Genomic DNA, 23,496 nt, shown 5'->3' with positions numbered 1-23,496 from the left:
CGACCTCTATAAATGCACTGTTCTAAAAATAACCCTTAGGATACCCTAATAGTAGTACATGTATAAGCGTACGTATAGCCCCTAGGAACAATGGGGCTATTGTTAAAAATAGAACAATAGGAGAACAATGGGGGTGTATCGATGGGGGGGGGGGGCACCTGTCCCCTAAGATTTTAACCCCTAATCACAGTGGGGTATAGTAAGGGGGGGGGGGCGGTGTCACCCAGCCCGATATTTAAGACCCCTAAAAACAATGGAGTATTGTTTGAAGCAGGGGTATTGTATGAAGAGGACAAAAGCAAGTATTTGTCAGTGACCTTAACAAGAGAGAAAAGGACGAGGACGTTTGAGTGTAGTAATAAATCGATACCGAACGTGTACTTTAAAAAACGGGAGGTAGAGAATGATGAATGAATTTTGAGTAGACTGGTTACTCGAGCGTAGTAAACAACACTGCTATGAAATGAAAGGGTAAATCTTGGTGTCGTTGGGGGTAAATAAACTCAAGTGTCATTTTTAAATTAATAAGTGTAATGTGAATCAAAATAGATAGTGGTCATCGATTGTTAAGTTTATCATTATGTAAAATCTACTTTTTATTTAAATGACAAGAATGGCTTATTTTGAGACAATGATCGGTAATCTTTGTCTATTTCCGTATAGTCTCAGGTAAATTCATTCTTCTGTCTATCTTTTCTTTCATTCTCGAAATTTTGTTGCGTGGGTTTCACTTTGAATACGTCTCGACCAATAAGATTCATCCGATCACAAGTGTAAGTCGTGTCACGTACAATTCACCCAATCGCAACTTCTCGGGCCTTTCCTAAAGCTCTGCGGAGAAGTTGCGATTGACAATTCACCTTGACCGGCTTGCCATTTGAGACAATGGCGTGCAGAATTCAGGACGGTAAAGTGGTCTGCCCAAGAGGTACATACACGTGGTGGTTGCGTTTATGTTATTTTGCGTGTGTTCAAAATGACATGTCTTTGTAATGACGATACGATAGTATATTGTTATACCCCCCGCAAACAAAGTTTGGGGGGGGGGGTATATAGGAATCACCTTGTCCGTCCGTCCGTCTGTCTGTCTGTCCGTCTGTCTGTGCAATCGTGTCCGGTCCATATCTTTCTTATGGGGAAATATTGGAAGTTCTTACTTCACACAAAGATTGCTTATGACCTAAGGGTGTGTCATGACCTTGACCCAAGGTCATTCGGACAGGGTCAAGGTCACTGGCAAAAAAAGTGCAAAATTCGTGTCTGGTCCATATCTTTCTTATGGGGAAACATTGGAAGTTCTTACTTCACAGAAAGATTGCTTATGACCTAAGGGTGTGTCATGACCTTGACCCAAGGTCATTTGGACAAGGTCAATGTTACAGGCAGAAAAAGTGCAAAATTCGTGTCCGGTCCATATCTTTCTTATGGGGAAACATTGGAAGTTCTTACTTCACACAAAGATTGCTTATGACCTAAGGGTGTGTCATGACCTTGACCCAAGGTCATTTTGGCAAGGTTAAGGTCACTGGCAGACAAAAATGCAAAATTCGTGTCCGGTCCATATCATTCTTATGGAGAAACATTGGAAGTTCTTACTTCACACAAAGATTGCTTATGATTAAAGGGTGTGTCATGACCTTGACCCAGGGTCAATTGAGAAAGTTCAAGGTCATTGTTTCAAAAAAGCTAAATTCTGTCTGTGTCATATTTTGTATTAATGGAAATATTAGAAGCTAAAAATTAACAGTTTTCAAAAATAAAGCAGTTGTTATTTATAGAAAATGGACAGTGAAATAGATTCATCCAATATTTTCTATAATAGCAAAATTACACGCGTTATGATTTTTTTCTTAGCGGGGGGTATCAATTGTGAGCTTGCTCACAGTACCTCTAGTTTTGAAAATTATCCGTTGTATTTTAGATTTTGGAGTAAAGGACATGGAGATGGATTCAGACGAAGGTAAATCATGGTTTGCTTTACTTAGTATTGTATTGAGTATTCTTATTTATTAGTTTTTTTATTGTTGGGTCACATCAATTCGATTTTTTGGTCCGGATTTTATACCTAAAAAATTTTGGAGCGAGCGAGCGTTCTTTAAAATTCCCAGAAATAGATGCGTACGGTTACTTTTTATTCCGACTTCTGTCAAACTGTTGAGTGTATTGTCACAACTTTTCCTAAAAATTCCAAGTTTTATTTGGAGCAGAAATGGAACTAAAATTTTGGGGTACTGGATTTATATTTTCATATTATTTTTTTGAAACTCATAAATTAAGTGTGTGGGTCCGGCGATCAAAGACCTCAAATTAGTGTGACCTTGTTTCTAGTTATTTTTTATTGAAAACGGTGAAGGATTGTTTTTTGTGTTGTTTTTTTTTGCTCACGTTTATTTGTTCAAGTTGTTCGTTTACTGTAGATACGATTCCGCATCACTTTGACGAGAAGGATTGATGACAGCATGGCGCTTTACGTCTGCCACCATGGTTACCGATGCTCTGTTGCACACTTGAACATTCACTTCTAGTAATATTAATATCAAGTTCCAGTCTTGTGATTATATGGTCAATGGGTTCATCACACAGTAAAACTACCAACTCAATTCCTCATATAAAATCAAAAGCATGCTTCGGTTACTCCCCCCGCCCCCTCCTCCCCCCCCCCCCCTCCTAGATCCGTCATTGAAAATTTGGATCTGTGCTGCATTGTAATTATATATGTTAATATTTAAGACTTATTCCCTTCTGATAAGATATACCTGATACTGAAAGTCTAATTGGATTATTTATTGATATTAAACATTGATAAATATTCTAATGATATGGGATTAAATAAATACTTTTTAAAATATTCTAAATGCATTCAATTCATGGTTTCACCATTTTTAATTTCATGTTTTTATATTTTTAGCAATGGACATAGGCATAGCGGCCTTAGTAATGGTCATCCTCCTTCTCCTGACCTGGATTACGAAATGGGGGATCCGCTTCATGAAGGCAAGTAGGAGGAGACATGGGGCCACAGCTCTAAAGCGGGTATGTACTTAGGGAGGCTGGGGATGTTAACAGACAATTTTTATTTATTAGATTTGACTTAATATATTTTTTACTATGATTAATTTTTAAAAAAGTTTTATTAATTTTTTTTATCAAATATGTGATGAAGAAAAAAAGAATGGTAGTTACTTTTATGATTAACATTTATAGAATTAATTATTTATTGTATTGTGTAAAATTACAAATTATACTTGTATCTATCATCTATGTTATGTCCCTTTTGGGATTATGATTGGTAAATACATTTTGATTTTATATCCATTTTATTTTAGACCACGTACTGAGTGAACATTGAATCTTCAGGAAGAAGAATGTAAAATCAGGTCCAGACCACGTACTGAGTGAACATTGAATCTTCAGGAAGAAAAATGTAAAATCAGGTCTTCGGGAAGAAGAGAAACATTTCTTTCGTTTTTTTGTTTTTGCAAATATTTAAAAATTTCTTTTCAATTTATTTATTTCACTCTTTTTTTCAACTTTATCTGGAATGTTATGAATGAATCCAAAATAATTTTCAAGGATGGGGGAATCTGATGTTTAATTATATTTTTGTCAATATTTTTAATTTAATTTTACAAAAAGAATTTTTCTGCAATTTTTTCTCATTTCCACATCCTTGAAAACTTTGTTGGATCCCTGCATGAATGAAGTATCCAATCAGCAAAATCGTAAAATCATAGAAGTATATCTCTGCTAAAAAGGTTTACCAATCTTTTTCTCATGAAAAATATTTGATACAGTAGAAAGAAAAAGTCTCTATGCAAGATAATACATTATTTATTCAATTAATTTGACATTGTCTTCTTTTCGGGTGTCTTCTTTTGGGATCTGAAATTTAAAATTGTTAGAGTTAGTGATATCAAATAATAATGAAATGAGAGACAATAAATACACGAATAAGTGAATGAACTTACGCAGGGACGTGACTTTCGTCTTGTTCGTCGTCCGATATAAAGACTGCATCGTCCAAATCTGACAGGTTGCTATTATTACAATTAAAATAAACATTTTTTGATCAGAAACGAGCTACTTCTTCAAAAAAAATGTATGACTATGTAAAACTTTCAGATAATTAATAGTGTATTATAAATGAAAAAATCACTTACAAGGGAATAGCTAGAACCCCAGAACTGAGAAGAAAATGGTGAAGAAAAGAATTAAATTTTCTTTCGCAATGTAAAAATTGTCAGTCTATTCGAAACAAAGAAATTTTAAAAAAACCTACGAGGATCTCTTCAGCGTTGTGTTGTTGACGTCGGAGTCTACACTGTAAACACAGTATATTGATTTTAAATAATTGAAATTTCTTCATTTTATATTTGATATAAAACGACGTGTGAGTTATCCAAAAAAAATCTAAAAAAAAATCTAACCCAATGGGGGAGAGTTCCCACTGCAGGGATCCATCTTCACCCGCCGTCAAGAGTCGTCTCGGTAGACTAAGTAAAAGAAAGACAATTCACGCATTGTAAGATATCTTTTGATACCCCCCCCCTCCCTTATTTATTCATTATATTGATATTTTACTTACCAATTTCTTTTTGGCGCCATTGGGGTTTCTTTTAATCTTAAAAAAATGATGATTTTGAATTCATGATTTTTGAATTTGTTTAATTATCTTATTTTTATATTACTGATGTAAAAAAAAGTATGAACTTGAGAATTACTGACCCCTTGCCGCCATTCACGGGTGTAGCTCTGAATAAAACAAAAAGGATGATTTCCTTTAAAATAAGCCCAAATCTAGTCATGATTGAACTTTGAAAATTTACAAAGTTAATGAGAAAGAACGATTTTTAAAAAATAACTGAAACCTACATTACAGGGGTGGAGGCGTTTGCCCATCTTCTACTGTGTCTTAAAAAAAAAGATCAAGAGAAATTTAAAAAAAAAAATGAACATTTTGTTCAAAGTCGGGAACTCTTGTGAAAAAAAAGGTTCGATAGTTAATTAGCGAAAATTAATTGTTATTGTCAAATAAAAAATAACTTACGAGCATGGACATTCGTCCACGAGCGTTAGTGCTCTCTCCAGCAATTCCACGAGTAGAATTTTTTGGTTGCAAATGCAGTTGCTAAAATATTCGAATTAAACTAATTTTAATTATTGTAAAACAGGAAGGCTGATATTGTCGTCTTAAGTTAAAAGATAAATTACTGACCTGGCCATTGTTTTTGATGATGAAAGGTACAAATCCAAAAATGATGTCAAAAATTCGGGGGAAAACAAGGTGAATATTTGACAATTTCCTCCAATTTGTTATATATTCGTTTTTCTTGAATACGGAATATTGTCTTGAAAATGATTGGTTAAAAAATATAATGAACACAAATAATGGGGGAGGGGGGACAGTTGACAACAAATATTAAGAGTTGGAGGAAGCAGCCTACTTGGAATATATGAAAGGTTCAACATTTGTTTTAGTCATAATTTAATTATTTTTTTCATTTTTAGCGTTAACACGTAACAAATGTTACCGCCCCTCACCTCTCTCCGCGCCCTCCCGCCCCCCCATTTTTCTTTAAATTTTAACACTTAGTTCATAACGAAGTATGTAATAGAATCATGATCAGCTTCGAAAATCTCGATGTAAATTTTTTTTCAAGAAACAATAGCATATTGTCTAATGATGTATGTGATTTCTCTCTCTCTCTCTCTCTCTCTCTCTCTCTCTCTCTCTCTCTCTCTACATTTCTCTCATCAACTGGTAGATTAACTGTCGGAGATGTATTTTTTTTAATGCAAAAAGTCAGAATGTCATTGGTATAGGGGTTAATATGGTCTCTATTTTAAAACAAAATTTAGGTGACCTAGGTATACAGTCAAATGGGATATTGTTATCTAATTTAACGATAGGGTATGAGAATAAATGTCGTTAAATGAGATATAATATTGACATTGTGGAAAGTCAAATACCAAAGTCGAATGAGACCGGTATAAAAATCTGGTGACAAACTATTCCAAGTCTACATTTGGATTTCATTCGAAACACGAACGAACCACTCATAATGCTTTTTGTTATCATTGTTTTATTTCTGGGGATGAGTCTATCTGAAGACACCCCCCCCCCCGTGCCCGTGTTCTTGTACGATCATCAGCTTCATGGAAACCTGTAAACATGTGTATGCATGTCCGATTTTAAGACCGGTCGTCCAGGTAGAATGCCAAATCATTCAACTTGTGTTACAGCCAGAATTTACGGTAAATCAGCTCATTATCCATAGAGATTGCGACGACATTGAAAAGTTTAAAAAATTCTGCTCGACCCAGGTTAAAGGAATAGTGATGCAGAGAAGTTGGAGAACTTTCATTTGTCCAGGTATTTAAATAATAAAGAAAGGATAATTAATTAACACTTCATTATAAAAAGAAACACTACGATAATTATTTTTTTCTAAATCAATACTTAATGATTAAGATCAATAAGGGAGGATGAAAATTAGCATTCAATTGCGCAATGACCACAAGCTATCTTTGATTACGAGTACAGGGTTTCATGACATTCGACTCGAATATCACCTGCCTGACACGGGGTACCGAAAAGTCTTTTGTACTATTTTACGCAAGATCTTATCAGTATCCGGGTTAAACTAAATTATTGTAGACGGGCAGGTGATGTGTAAAATAAATTGTTTAATTTTCAAGGTAATTACCATTTCCTTGTAATTAAATTTCATTTAATTTGTGAATTATTAAAATTTATTAATATTTTCGCAACATGTTTTGTATTTGGATTTGCTTTTTTTTTGTTTTGTTAGAAATGTCCACATTGAATTCAGCACTATTTACAGAAGTACTCAACAAAAGTGAGTAATCGTTATGAATTTTTATGTTCTCTTTTTTCTGACAAAATGTTCATTATCGTTTTTTTAAATGAAGCATAGAGACAGCTGACGAAGTGAAAGGTTATCTCACCCCTTTAGAACAATTAATTTTTCATTTCATTTTAGATTTCACAAAGAATAAAGACTCTGGAACTTTAAATCAATTTTCAGTGACAGACGGAATGAAAGCTACGACTACTTTGACTAATTCTGCTACTACCTCTGACGAATTTACTAATATGCATTCTTCACATCATCGCACTGTAACTAGCCAACCCCCAATTGTGCATGATCTGTCGTCATCGGAAATTAAAACTCATTCTTCACGTCTTTTAAAAGAAATTACTACACCCAATGTATTTACTGCCACATTTCAGAAAACTACGAGTTTGACACCTATCAGCACTGATTTGCAAGAAACCACCCCCCTTAACAATCAATTTACGTCCAGAACGCACAGCTTATCCCGCACAACTCTGCACGAATCTAACGTTTCCTTGACCTCAAATGACCTGACTACTGTATTGACGGACCTGACGACAGCTACGCTGCATCAGAGGAACGTCACAGACAGTTCGATTGACAGGAATTCCCTAGGTACGAAACAAGACCAAATGTTATATGTTTACATAATTACACCCATTTTATTTATATGCACGCATTTGTCTGTATATGCTCTCATTAAAAAAAGAAATAAAAAACGACACCGGCACACTTCCCAACAGCCTAATAATTATCACCAAATGTACCAGATCCAAAACCCTATTTATATTCACAATGACGACTCTGTTGACGATAAAGAAGAATCAGATGAAGTTGAACGTTTAAATCAATCCACTTTAAAAAAAATAAATAAATAAAAGTTAATTTATGTATGTTTTAGTTTTTTTTTTTTGTTTTTTTTTTGCATGAGCTGTGCATGTAAAATGAGAATTTAAAGGTAGGTTATCATACCTTATTAACAGTTTTCTACTCAAGAACAAAATATAATAGAAATCTAATCAAATAAATGATTGCTTTACTGTATACTTTTTAAATTATGAAATCTGAAACTGTTAAGCTAAAATATTCTGTCAATTGTAATCTCAGTTTTTTGTTTTTGTTTTTTTAGCAAACGAGACATTTTTAATGGCATTTACTGCAATAGTGATGAGTCTGGTGCTCAGTTGTGTGTTAATTATTCGATATCTCTTGACGACATGTCGGAAGAATTACGTTCTATCACGACGCCCCGCCCATTCAGCACCGTCGCACTCTGATCAGCTTGAACTGAGGGAGATCAGAACTGATCGATCAACGACACTCCTGTGTCCCAAGCGATCCATGTCGATGCCTGTCTTGAACACACAAAAGGACATTATGTATTAAATTAATGACGATCTGATGCATTCTTACACATGTCGTAACATTGAAATCAAAATTAAAAAAAATTAAAAAATACAAAGAATAAATAAAAAAAACCTCTGTCCTGATCCCAATTTGTGTTTGTTGTTTCCTTAAGAAATTACTACTATCTGCATTTTTGTTAAGATTAAGGAAAGGGAAGATACTAATTCAGAACTGATCATGTATATATTTCACATTGTCTTGACACTGAATGTTGATGAGTACATTGGATCGAACAAATTTTCAATCGAATTACAAGTAAATGATGGTGACATATTCAGTGAGAAAAAAAGGGGAGGGGATCGATTATGTATTGATTGTAATTGAAGTTAAACGAAATGTTTTTTACGCTTCACAGAGAACGTCCAATGAGTGAATCTTAGTTTTGTAAAAACATCAAAATTTACATTATTAGTTTGTTTTGTTTTGGTTTTTTAACTTTACTCGTAAGGATTGGAAATATCGTGAACACACAACATCGCGGATTAATGATTGCGAATCTTTATTTCCAAAAATGTTTCAGTGTGGATTTTGTCACTTGATATTTGATACGTATGAACGTATGACAAATCATGAGAAGCTGCACGAAAATGACAATGCCAGGTATTTTTTTTCTTGTAGAGTACACAATTATAGAAATTTATGCTACTCTTTTAACAGTGTGCCAGGAAAGATAAATCTCGTGTACTTCATCTATTTACATATGTTAAAAGATAACAGTGTAATAGGAAAGATAACTCTCATTTAATCTACCGACGTTTTCGCGACAAAATAAAAAAAATACTATAACCGAATGTCAAAGTACAATAATTTAATAACTATAAGGTAATTTTGATTCATATTTTTTTTTACACGCATGATTATTTTACCCATTTTTACGAGTTGATGTATATCAACTCAGTTAAGTCACTGGAAAGGGGTTTCCCATCACTGGGTTAAATCACATTTTCTAATTGATGTTCACTCCTATATATCAATTATCAAAATACGAATATATGAAAAATGGAAAAATGATTTTGTTTGTCAGAGGTAAAAAAAATGTTTTTAATTAATTTTAATCAAGAATAAATCAGGTTTAATTTTGTATAAATTTATATCAATCCGCACAAGAATATAGTTTTAAGAAAAATCTTCTGACACATTTCACATAGCAAGGATACACTCCCGTTGAAATCAATTAATTGTAAACAGAGTGTCAAATATGTTTCCTTTTAAACAAGAGTGTTTTCATTGATTGTTTGAATTTTTGCTAAAGAGCCAAGTTATTTTACAGCGACAATAGATTTAATAGAATCAAATGTAGAATAACTATAATAACTATAAAATGGTATGTATATAAAACAAACTTCTGTCTATAATTTTGTAAAAATGATTTAATAGTTAATGTCAAAATGGAAGGTTTTGATAAGAAGTATAACTTGAGAAATGGCAGAAAAAGACCAGCACATATTGACAGTTTGATCAGTGAAGTTGATACAGTAAAATGTTGTAGGTCGAATGAACTTGGCATTAATGGTGTTGATCTTCACAACAATACAACACCATCTGAGAAGTGTATAGTTGCAAATATACATCAAGGGTCAAACTGCTTTTCAGAATTGAGTAGGGGTAGACAATGTGTTGCTAATGCACTTGTTAGTATTTTGTACAAAGATTTTGCAGAAACTTTCATTGAAAACTGGAGTTCAAGTGATCTAGATTATTTGCTAAATGAGGGTGATAAACTGTATAGACATGCACGTAGAGTCTGCCAATTTCCATATCTTCATCCCACTGATTTACCAAATGGATTGTGCTTCAATGGAAAACTAGTGAAAGCTAATGTTCAGACTACATTTTCAGGAGACATGTGCAATTATTTCCAAGAACAACTGCCATTTTATTCACTTGCAACAGATTTGAATATTTGTTTTGCTGATGGGTCTGATGCAGGAATATTAGTGTGTAATGAATCTGCTGTGGCGGTTTGTTACTACAATTCATGTTTTTACATTTTTGACCCCCATGCCCGTGATAGGTATGGAAACCCTTGTCATGATGGCTCTGCTATTTTGTTATCGGTTCAGAGTTTTCAACACTTGCAGATTGTCTTAAGAAAGATATATCATGTTGTTAATGAAGAAAGTTGTTCTTTTGATTTGCACAAAATAAAAACAAATATCATTTCACTGAGGACATTTCGTAATATCAAAAACCGATTTTGTTTCTCGGGAGAATCAGATCAATGTATTGAGTGTTCAGTTAACTCAAAGGTTAGTAATGATGGAAATGAAAGTATAATTAGCAATTTTCACAAAACAGTGAATGTTGGTCCCAAATATGTGTGTAAAAGTTGCTCTCAAACTTGGTTTAAGCACTCTATAAGAAAGGTAACAGGAATATCTGATAAATTTCCTCAGCATTGTGCATTGCATATAAGTGATAGTTTGCAACACCTGCTACAAGTATCTTAAAGAAAACAAAATTCCACCATGTTCATCAATGAATGGCTTACAGTTTCCCGAGAAGCCTCCTGAACTTGATTTATCACCCTTAGAGGAGCGTCTTGTTGCCCCCCGAATTCCATTCATGCAACTACATGAAAAACCCAGAGGTGGACAGCTAAGTATAACAGGTAATGTTGTGAATGTTCCAGCAGATGTGACATCAACTGTGAAAAAACTTCCAAGAGTTTTAACTGAAAATGAAACTATACCTCTCAAATTCAAACGTTGTTTAAGCTTTAAACATTGTGTTGCATTTGAAAGAATTCGCCCGAGCAAAGTTATTGAAGCAACAAAGTGGTTGATACAGAATAGTCCTTTATTTAAAAATGAGGGGATTGAATTGAATCAAGAGTGGGATTTTGAAGCTTTTGATCAAGAAAATGATGATCAGCATCCAGAAGAGAACATCAATTTTTCAGAGGAAGAAAACATTGTTGAAACATGGGCTGAGGAAACTAATATTGAAGACAGAGCAACTGGCAATACAGATACTATGCTTCAAAGTGTTGATTTTCGTGAATTTAACCAGATTTTGAGTGTTGCTCCAGGAGAAAATAACATTACTCTGAGCATTGTCCAAGATTAATACTCTGAGTTTCTTGCTTTTCCTGCTATTTACTGTGGTCAAGCAAGACCTGACAATTCTTTGAGACTTGTACCATTGCATTACAGCACAATTTGTAAATGGGAACTGAGAAATATTGATAGACGTTGTGCTACATGCATTCCAAATTTATTTTACAAGTTGAAAAAACTTCAAATTAAACAAATACAAGACAAAGTCATGTTGGCAATACGAAAGTGCAAGTTGAATTGCAAAAAGTACACAGCAGCACAAGTACTTGATTCACACACTGCTGATTCGATTGTGCGTTTGAACGAAGGATTTCAGGTACTATGCAATTTACGTGGTTCACCACCATACTGGGAAAAAGCAAAAAAAGATATATTTGCCATGATAAGACAATTAGGTCTGCCAACTTGGTTCTGCTCTTTTTCAGCAGCTGAAACAAAATGGATTCCACTGTTGATGTGTTTGGGTGAACTCATTGAAAATGTTTCTTACTCTGATGACGAAATTTTAAACATGAGCTGGGAGCATAAAAGCAAACTGATCAAAGCAGATCCAGTTACCTGTGCAAGATATTTTGACTTCAGATTTAGTAAATTTTTCACTGAAGTTTTAGGTAATGATACGCATCCAGTTGGTCAGATTAAAGATTCTTTTTACCGAATCGAATTTCAGCAGAGAGGCTCTCCTCATGTGCATATGCTGCTGTGGATTAAAGATGCTGCAAATATACTGTCACATTAATATCAAGAAGTAGCAGAATTCATAAACAAATATGTTTCTTGCAATAAAGATGGGGCTGATCCTTCTCTTGTGAATTATCAAACGCACAGACATGCAAGAACATGTATGAAGAAAAACAAACCAATATGCAGGTTCAATATTCCTATTCCTCCAATGCCTTTCACAATGAATCTCTCCCCTTTGAATGAGGAAGATGAAAATATTGCATCAGCGGTACTAACCTTCCAAGAGATTTGTGCATATCTAAATCCACAAGCGTTTAAAGGAAGTGAATAAAGCTACCAAGAATTCCTGTCAAATCTGAATCTGGATCTGGAAACCTACATTCAAGCCATTCGATCATCATTGAAACAAAACAGAGTGTTTTTGAAGAGAAGTCCTAATGAAGTGAGAATAAATGCATACAACCCAATATTGTTAAAATGCTGGCAAGCAAACATGGATATCCAGTTTATATTAGATCTTTATGCATGTGCAGTTTATATTGTTTCTTATATTTCAAAAGGACAAAGAGGTATGTCCAACTTACTTCGTCATGCTTGTGAAGAGGCAAGAACAAGTAACTCAGATATACGCCAGCAAGTTCGTCGAATAGGAAACAAGTTTTTATCGCATGTAGAAGTTGGTGCTCAGGAAGCTGTATATATTGTGCTTCAAATGCCCTTGCGCCACTCTTCAAGGGGCATAACTTTTGTAAACACTTCACCACCAGAGGAGCGTGTTGTATTAATAAAACCAAGACATGTCTTAGAAGAGTTACAAGAAGATAGCACTGACATCGAGTCTGGCAACATTGTAACATTATACCAGCAAAGACCAAAAGCATTAGAGGGATTGTGCCTAGCAGACTTTGTTTCTCAGTTCTATGTAAAATACAAACCACAAAAGAATAAAAAGCCTACATCCGAAGAATGTTTGCCAGAAAATGACGACAATGATATGTCCGAAGATCAAGAAAGTAATTTGTTAGTGGAAGAACTTTCACAAAGTTATTTTTTCAGAAATGGTGTAGAGATAGTGAAAAGGAAAAAACCGTATGTTCTTAGATGGGTTCATTTTGATAAAGAAACTGATCCTGAAAAATATTTTCGTGAACTACTTATGCTTTTTACACATTACGCAAAGAAGATATAGACCTCCTCAAATCATTTAATTCATTTGACGAAAGTTTTAAATCTGCAAAAGGTCAGATTGAAAAAAAAACAGGAGGAGTATGAAAAAAAGGAGTAAACCTTGATGATGTAGAGGCAATTTCTCAATATATGGATGATAACACTTGCTCAGAGTATTTTGCACCTGGTTGTGAACATCAGGAACAGATGGATAGAGAAGAAGGACCAACAATGTCGGAGGCTTATGGCTGTTTTGATCCTGGAAAACATGCTCCAGAGTACGACATTGGATTAGAATTGGGTATTGCACGTAAACAACTAGATGAAGATATCTCACAGCTTGGAGAATTAGATGATAATTCATACAGAGATATGGTGAGATATTTGAATGTACAACAAAAAGAATTTTTCAACCATGTTTTGCACTGGCATAAAACTAAAACTGACCCCATGTATGTGTTCTTGACAGGAGGTGCAGGTGTTGGGAAAAGTGTTGTCACTCGAGCTTTGTATCAGGCATTGTTGAAATACTACTCGCATCAGGTAAGTCAAAATCCAGATAACCTTCATGTTCTGCTTTGTGCACCAACCGGAAAAGCTGCACATAATATAAATGGTGCTACAGTTCATTCAGCATTCTGTATTCCTGCTGGACAAGGATTTTCTTACAAACCACTAATGCAGCAACTCAATACACTGCGAACAAAGTATATGCATCTCAAAGTACTTGTCATCGATGAAATATCTATGGTGGGTCAAAACATGTTCAATTTTGTTAACTTAAGACTTCAAGAGATAAGAGGATGCACTTCACTCTTTGGTGGCATAAGTGTAATAACTGTAGGGGATTTATTCCAACTGAAGCCAGTTTATGATAGCTGGATTTTCTGTCAGAATTTAAGAGATTATGGACCTCTTGGAATAAATTTGTGGAAAGACAATTTCAAAATGTATGAACTTACCATAATCATGAGACAGAAAGAGGATTTTGCAGAATTGTTAAATAGACTCAGGGAAGGACATCATACTGTAGATGATATCAACATTTTGAAACAACATGTGAAGGAAGAAAATAACCAAAGTCAAGCTTTCCCCATTTGTTTACAACAAGAAATTAAAGAAGTACAGATGTACAACACAGTGGTGTATAACGAAGCAGAAAGAGACAAGCATAAAGTCACTTGATTGGGTGATTGGCACTTCCACTACAAATATCCAATCCAAAGTGTTGCAACGTATTCCAGATGATAGTTAAAAAACTATGGGATTATTCTCAGAGCTAAGACTGGTTGTTGATGTCACAGCTGAAATTTCAAACAATGTTGATGTGCATTGCATTGTGAAACATTTTGACTACAGAGTAGAGGGATCAAATAGATGCAGCATTATTTGGGTCAAATTTACAGATTCCAGCATAGGAAAAACATTACAAACAAAATTAGCAAGATTATACAAATCAGGCATATGTAGATCATGGACCCCAATACTAGAAATTACAAGAATGTTTAAGGTTCATATCAATGGAACTTACCAGGTTAAACGGAAACAATTTCCTCTCCAGCTAAGTGCTGCTAAAACTATTTATAAATCACAGGGATCTACAGGTGTGCATTTTGGCTCGAGAAATAATGATCATATGCACTATGTTGGATTGAGCCGTGTAACTTGTTTGGAAAATTTGCAAATTTTGCACTTCAATGAAAAAAAAATTGCTGTCTCAACTGCTGTCATAAATGAGATGAGAAGGCTTAGAGAAGAATGTAAACTTCAGTTCTGTGTCGAAAATTTGCTTAATGATCATTCAACTGCTTCAATTGTCTCCTTTTTCAATATTCGGTCTCTTCATCGTCACATTCATGACTTGAGAAAAGATGTCTCAGTTCTTGCTTCTGACATTATTTTTGTATCAGAATCTCATTTGATGGCAAGTGATGATCATGAATCTGTTTTTTACAAGGATTTACATTGCATGTAAGTGATTTTAAAGCTGAGGGTATTGGGAGGCCAGTTTATGGTTTGGCAGTGTATGTAAAAAACACAATCACATGCCAAGTGGCAAATTTGAAGGAAAATCTATTTGAAAAAGTTCAAGTGTTGTCAGTTGATTATGAAGTCGGAGAACATATTATTACTATTATATGTTTGTACATCCCTCCTAAGACAAATAAAGAAACTGTGAGAAAATTAATCAGTTGTATATTAACCACGCACACAAGTAATGCCAATTCAATAGTTTTAGCTGGTGATTTCAATTTGGACAATTTAGCTGAAGATTATCTTGTTAAATACATGATTGATAATTTTAATCTTCAATATTTGAAAACAAGTAGCACCACAGACTATATGTATACAAATGTACTGCATGACAAAGTACTGACTTGGGGTACCCAATAATCATATTATTCAGACCATAAGCCTTTGTTTATTTCTTTTCGAAGGTAAAAATCAATTGCGGAAAAACCCCATAAAGATATATATATCAAAAATTCAAAAGAATATAAACATCTACTATTCAATTCTCAGATTGTACTTTTCATTGTTACAGATGCTGACTTTAGCCAAGGTAAAGGCTAGCAAAGGGAACAAACCATACTCTCAGCCATTAAAGGTAAAAGTTTGTGGAGTAAGCAGTACTGCTCGATATCAAGTAGAGAGTGGAGAGAAAAAAGAATACTGTGTCATTTGAATTGCAGACCACAGCATGGCCATAAAGGCAACTCTGTATGACGTCAGCAAGAAAGCAAACCTTGCTGAAGGCACATCAGTGATAGTGATGAACTACATACATAAAACTGAGCATACAGAAGGGATAATCATCCCCAAAAATACCAAGGTCATGAAGACCTTTGATGTTGATGTTCCTACTGAAATTCAAAGACAGGGGGCATTGATTGCCAACCCCCCCCCCCACTTGCTGAAACGTTGACCATAAAACAGGTCAAAGGGTCCCCGATTAAGTCCCTTGTGTCAGTGAAGGGAACAGTTATATCTGTAAGTATGAATTTATGTTATTTAATAAATATATCAGTTATATAAATTAGTAAAATTATCATTCTGTTTGACAAGTAGAATAATGTAATAAATTTTAACGTTCATATTTTTTTTATGTGAAATTGAATTATGTGAAATGGAATTACAGGTTTATGTTATTTACAGGAGAACATCACAAAACAGTTAAAGTGAAGGGCAACGATGTCAAGGTAAAATCAAGAACAAAAAAGGATGACACAGACACTGTCAAAGTTTCCCTTTGGAGGGACTTGACAAATACCTCTGCTTTACTGATGTTGTAGTAACATCCTTTAATGAGGAAACATCAGTTTCCACTACATCGAGAACATCAATCAAGGTGAGTAGTTAGTGTTATTTTTTTTCTTCAAACATATTATATAAATAGTGCCTATTTGGGAGGGTAACAGTTGAAATTGACATCCCAAGAAAAGCATTGTCATTCGACGCAAAGCGGAGGTTGACAATGGTTTTCGAGGGGTGTCAATTTCAATTGTTATCCCCTCAAACAGGCACTATTTATTTTGTTATACTGAATGTCTTATTTTTAATAAAATTTTACTGCTTTTATATAGGAATAACGTGAACTCTACAGCTAACCGTACGCGCACAATTTTCGCGCATGTAACAATTTGTAATGTCACCCGTTGCTAAGTGCGTTGCTAACGCTGAGGGTAATAAAACGGATTAGGAACTGCGTCTTAACCAATCAGATTTCAGTATTTAACTTGAAAGTATAACAATATGTATTACTATTCTTTTTAACCTAAGTTTTTTACATTATTTGTATCCTTGAATAAAATGATATATGCAATGTATACTTTGTATTATTATTGCATTTATATAGACAACTATTAAATCAATTAGTAACTAAGTTATTCTAAATAAGAAGAAAATTCTGAATGTAATTATCTTATTCTTTATTTCAAGCATTGTATGCACAGAAAGTTGTATCATTTTTAGTTATTATTTTGCATTTTACAACTTGTACATTACCGGTAATTATCTTATACCACAGAAATTTTAATGATCATTCAAATATTTATTTTGCTTTAAATGTTGAAATTTTTTAATGTCACACAAGGACATTTTTGTATTTTAAAACATATTGCTTAACAAAGCAAAATATTTTCTGACAGTATTAGAAGTTTTTGTGTAAATTGATGCTATTTGATGAAACTGCTTGCCCAATTATACAGGTTTATTTACATGTAGAATGTCAAGTTGTAATTTTTTAAAGTATTAGTGTGTAGAGTTTCTGTGATTTTATTTCATCACACAAACTTTAGTGATCAGTAAATTTTTCTTCCAAAACTGTGAAGGTTTACATAAATTTTTTTGTCTCAAATGTCACTTATTTTTCAATAACATTTTTGTATTTCAAAACATATTGCTTAACACATGAAAAAAATTATTCTGACAGTATTAGAAGTTGATGTCATTTGATGAAACTGCTTGCCCAATTATACAGTTATATGTAGAAGGTCCAGATGTAATTTTTTTTTAGAGTATTAGTGTGTGTAGTTTTTGATGTTTATCTTTCATTACAAAAATTTTTGTGATCATTTTATTTTTCTTCCAAGACTGCACAAGTTTATATGAATTTTTTGATGTCACAAATGTCACTTATTTTTCAACAACATTTTTGTATTTTAAAACACTGCTTAAAAAACCAAAAAATTTTCTGACAGTACCATTATTAGAAGATTTTGTGTAAATTGATGTCATTTGATGAAACTGCTTGCCCAAGTATACAGGTTTATTTACATGTAGAATGTCAAGTTGTAATTTTTTTAAGTATAAGTGTGTAGAGTTTCTGTGATTTTATTTCATCACAAAAACTTTAGTGATCATTTAATTTTTCTTCCAAAACTGTGTAGGTTTACATAAATTTTTTGATGTCTCAAATTTCACTTATTTTTCAATAACATTTCTGTATTTTAAAACATTTGCTTAACAAAGCAAAAAAATATTCTGACAATATTAAAAGCGTTAGTGTAAATTATTGCCATTTAATGAAACTGCTTGCCCAATTATACAGATTTATGTAGAAGGTCAAGATGTAAATTTTGTAAAGTATTAGTGTGTGTAGTTTTTGATGTTTATCTTTCATTACAAAAATGTTTGTGATTATTTTATTTTTCTTCCAATACTATAAAGTTTAATATAAATTTTGATGTCCCAAATATACCTTTACAAACATTTCCTGAAAATTTAAACACATTACGTTTATATCTCAAAGCTTCAACAATACACAGTTGCTTGTCAATTTCATGTCCATGTAGTGTCAGTTTTTACAATACATTTCCATATATTACGTCTTTCTTTCATTATGTTTTTATTTGGTAACCAATGTCCATAACAGTATTTGTTTACTTTTTGTCATTATTATTGTCACCTTTTCATTCTTTTTTCAGTTCTCTTGTATTATGTGTAAACATTTTTTTTATATTTTTTACATGAGTGTTACCTCAAGTGCCAAATGCTCCAATGCTTATACAAACTACTCAGATTCTTATACAAAATTCTTGTTACTGACTATAATAATTTGTTCATTTAATAACTGTTTTTTCTTTTGTATGTGCGAGTCAAAGAGAAAAATTCACAATTTAAACTAAAGTACTGAAAGAATACCTTTAGACCCAAAACCAATATCAAAATTTAAAGAACTAAATATCCTACATAAAACTTTATTTGTCTATTTCTGACATTGTGCAATTTCTAAAATAATATTTTATTAAAAGATAAATTGCCTATTTTTAAAATGAACACTGTGGCCTATGGGCCTCTTTTTTATAATGCGACAATTTGACGAAGGCTGTATATTTTCAACATTTCTTGGAATATCATTGTAATTATTTTTATACTTATAAACTTCATTACTAACTTACATGTAATTCATAATCAAATTCTGCATATAGAGAACAAGAATAAAATCACCAATCAATGCATGTTCTGAATCATCAACTCGTGTCAGTACTTTTAGTACTTTGATTATTCTATGCAATCGATTGAAAATACATGTACTACTTAAAATAGCTTCTTCGCATTTTCATGTGGGAGATTTTTCTCTATATAGCTTAGCTGTGGGAATATTCTTCTCTTATATTTTTTAATTTTATTAGCAAGTAACTATTTAGATAATTCATATAGCTATTCCTTTTTTATCTAAAGTAACCAAATATCTATGTCAAATGCATCAAAATTAACACATGCATTTCGAATTTTAAAGATGAATAGGAAAAGGCTTGCTCAAAAATATCAATGGACGTTACTTAAGATTAAAAATGACACAGTATGTATATATGAATTCTAAACACACATTTTCCAGCCTTGACTAAGTGAGAAAAACTTGAACCATCAATAAAACCCCATAAAAAGGCTTACAGCAACTTTAGTACACAGTTTCCTTGAACACATTGTTTCAGTTTAACGTGGTCCTCAAATTGGAAATTTCAAAAATATTTCAATTAGTGAATTTTCTTTTAAAAACTTTCGTGCACATTCCCAAAAATATTAAAATGAGAAACGTTACGTGTGTCCTTGGCTTTTGGCATATGTTCATTGATGCAATTCCAACACCCACCCCCAACCCACCCCTTCAAGATATTATATGTTTTTTTCTCACAAAAATGTTAAAAGGCAAATATAGTACTAAGTATGTTGCAATTAAATTGGAATACCTATATAATTTCCTTAGTGTATACTATATGAGTGTGAAAATAAACGGATTTTTCAGTATGTTTGTGATTTTCCCAAGTATATGTTTCTATTTTTGAATTAAACATTTCCCTGTTTTCCCTAATGCAGGGACTGCTCACTAAATATATTAAGAGATATCCACTTGGGGGCAGTGACTTTCCAGTTTTGTATTGGCGTCGTTTCTGACCTTTTCCTGGCATGTAAAATATCAAAATCGTATAAAAGCCAGGAAAACTTAAGATATATCGAACTAAATTCTATGTTGAAATACTCTCTTCATATCCGTGTAAATTCTTACTTCTTTCTTTTATATTCATATCGTTCCTTACAAAATAATTATACTTAATCATCACATGCATGCATCACTATCTGAGTTTAATGAGAGAGAGAGAGAGAGAGATAGAGAGAGAGATTTGACATAAACACAATTTGTTGATAATTTTACCAATTTCACTGGATTTATCGTCTCTGTTGCTCAAAAATTCATAAGTTATAGATGCAGACACATCTCCATGCTTGCAGATGGAAAAGGTAATATGTACATGTAAATAATGTGTTACATTTTGCTGATAAATAATTAATCGGAATACATGTACAGTTTGCCTACATGCCAGGACTATTTACATGAATTACCGTTCTCTGTCTTTCTTCAGAGACGTAAAATTTCATCGATCGGCTTTTGGAATATTCTCCAAATAGTACTCAGCGGAGAACGTTCTTCAAAACTTTTATAACCTCGGTTTGTAAAGTCGTACTCAGTGGAGCACATACTCTAAGTACGGAGTATGAGTACGAGTATGAAAAAAAGTTTTATAACCTCGGGGCCAGGTCTTGTTCCTGGACATCTGATCTAAAAAAAAAAAACAAACAAACATAAAATTTCTATTGATTATCTATAAAACTAAATCAGCTGTATAATGAATATTTAAATAAAATATCTAGGATGTAAAAAAAACAAAAATTGATAAGTTGAACTGAAAATTAGCCTGTCACTGAACTAAGTGTACATAAAAATTAGTCTGTCACTGAACTAAACATTTATTGTTTCCCCCTCTCTTTTCATTTTAGAACAATTTTAATTCTTGTTTTATCTTTAATATGAATTTCTTGGTATCATATTTTGGTAGGAAGTTTTATTTATCTAATAATTTTATTTTTATTATGTGTTTACTATTTTCAATGACAAAAAACCCCTGTATTTTTTACATATTTTCATTTTTTTAAAAATATATTTCAATTTATGAATTGAAGACCTAATCGATACAACGCAACAACTACTGTTCTAGTTTGTAAAAGACTTAGTCGTTACAGTGCAAAAAGCACTACTCTAGTTTAAAAAAAACCCCAAAAAGTCCTTGTCGTTACAGTGCATAAAGCACTACTGTAGTTTATTTGGAAAGCCCTCTTGTTACAGTGCAAAAACCACTGCTCTTTTTTTTTTTTTTTTTTTTTTTTTTTTTTGAAAGTCCTACTCGTTACAATGCAAAACGCACTACTCTAGTTCTTTTTAAAAGTCCTATAGTCGTTACAGTTCAACATGCACTGCTCTAGATTTTATTTCATAAAGAACTCGCGTTGTAGTGCAACACAGTGTTACCGATTCTTTTAAAGAAATGATAATGCAGTCAATCTCAATATGAGACAAACACAAAAACAATATGACAAGAGTGGGTTTCCATGGTTTTAAATTTTAACACATCTCAAAGAACAGCTTATTCCATCGAAATCATTTCCATGAGTAAATAAACAGACATTAAAATAGTGTATCCCTAGCATGTTTGCAGATGCAATAATCAATCAATTGCTGCAAACAAAATGAACGACCAAAACAAAACAGGCAAAACCGCGCCAAATTCTCATCGCCTCAATATGACAGTTAAAAAATCATATATGACTAAAAAACGAGTGTTATGCATTGGCCACACATCGTAATAATGAGAAGACACAAGACTTACTACATAGGTGGCTTTAAAGACGATAAAATAAGCAGGGTTCTGGAACCCACGAGGCTGGCACTGATGTCATCGATCACATCCGGAATACAGTCAATAGATGTAAAGTGAAAACCAACAAATCCGGAAAGAATAGTTTCGGGACACTACGCATTTTTATATATTTATTTGTTTATTGTTATATATTGAATTAGTACAAAGAAAAGGAAAGACAATGTGTCTAATCGTCATGTGTATCGAATCCTACGCATTACCTCTCGTTGACCAGTACATTCTTTAAACTGTTCAATATCAAATCTCTTAATCTCTCTCTCTCTCTCTTTCTCAATCTCTCTCTCATACTCTCTCAGGTAAACAGTAATGATGTTTGTAAAGATCTTGAACAGTACAAATGCGTATCGACCTGTGTCATGATCTTAAATAGACTAAACGTTTTCATTCATCATTTTATATATTCATTTATTTATTGAGATATGATGAATTATTACAAAGAGAAGGAAAGACAAAGTGTCTAATCGTCATGTGTATCGAATCATACGCATTATCTCCCGTTGACCAGTACATTTCTTTAATTGCTCTCGCTCTCTCTCTCTTAATAATTACTACGGTATATGTAGTTTTTAATTCAAATTGTTTCGTAATCCTATTTAATATTTTTCAGAGGAAAGGGGGGGGGGGCAATTGTTTCATTTAAATTGATCTAAAAATACCTATACATATTTAATTTGCGTGTCTGTTTCATTACTAAATTTAAAAAAAATATATATTATATACGTTCCTACCTTTGTGGTAAGTATTCCTTCTCATGAGTTTTTTCGTGATGATACATGGTTTGATAATCCGAGAAAATCAAGTGACAATATCCACATTGAAACATTTTGAATTTTCTACGGTAATAACGTCTTTACTAGTCAAAGTTTAAGCTCGATATGACATGTACCGGTAACACAGTGATTTTTTAAAACTCATTATTCTTGATTTTTCAATAATGATTGGTGAAAGGCAATCATGTGTAAAAAAACATTGGCTCTACATTTATTTTCCAAAACCATACATAATCTACTCATGTGTATTAAACATCGTCATTGTATTTTTCCACGTCACAAATTCACTCAAGAAATTATTGAGGCAATTACATAGAATATCGTTTATGAATAACAATAGGGGATCTGGAATACCCGAAGACGCCAATGGAAAAATCCCCCCCCCCCCAGTCTTTTACTAATAATTTGAAAACTCAATAAATGTTTGTTTAAAAAAAAACAAGTTTTAAAAAAAAATTAAAGTTGTAAATATTTGATAGAGGTATTGTTTGTGGAAACAACGAGATAAATCAATCATTATATTTGATGAGAAAAAAATCAGAAGTACCCAAGGGCGTCATCGGAAATACCGGACACAATGATAAACGGTATTTGTACACATTGTCTTCTGTACATTTTCGTTCAAGAGATAGTTATATAAAAAAATGCCTCTTTTTTTCTAAACGCAAACTTTAATGTTACTTTCTTGAATATATTGAAAACTTTTTTTTCCAATGTGCTTGGAAATATGAGTCATCACCTCAAAGCAGAATTTTTTTTAATTAATCAATACATTGCTCAGTCTCCAGATTTCTGGAACTATAGATACCATTTTTATGGCGTCGAGCGAAGC

At 33.0% G+C, this 23,496-nt stretch overlaps 2 protein-coding genes across 2 annotated transcripts in view; one reads left to right on the top strand and one right to left on the bottom strand.

The window, feature by feature from the left end:
- The window catches only part of LOC105341201 (protein jagged-1-like), a 332,190-nt gene that overhangs the window by 187,758 nt on the left and 120,936 nt on the right, over positions 1 to 23,496 (top strand). The gene's annotated exons all lie outside the window — the stretch shown is intronic.
- LOC117687515 (uncharacterized) lies at positions 3,814 to 21,919 on the bottom strand. The gene is made up of 10 exons (XM_066079920.1): positions 21,844 to 21,919; positions 5,048 to 5,128; positions 4,873 to 4,911; positions 4,726 to 4,752; positions 4,586 to 4,621; positions 4,428 to 4,493; positions 4,280 to 4,321; positions 4,161 to 4,184; positions 3,969 to 4,037; positions 3,814 to 3,882 (listed from the first exon to the last, which is right to left on the bottom strand). Exons 1-10 carry the CDS (start codon positions 21,846 to 21,848, stop codon positions 3,840 to 3,842), a joined length of 432 nt encoding a protein of 143 aa, XP_065935992.1. The 5' UTR covers positions 21,849 to 21,919; the 3' UTR covers positions 3,814 to 3,839.

This window comes from Magallana gigas, chromosome 1 (assembly GCF_963853765.1).
Source record: "Magallana gigas chromosome 1, xbMagGiga1.1, whole genome shotgun sequence".
NCBI classification, from domain to species: Eukaryota; Metazoa; Mollusca; class Bivalvia; order Ostreida; family Ostreidae; genus Magallana; species Magallana gigas.
Note: the sequence above shows the minus strand (reverse complement) of the source record. Positions and strands in the feature narration are given on the sequence as shown.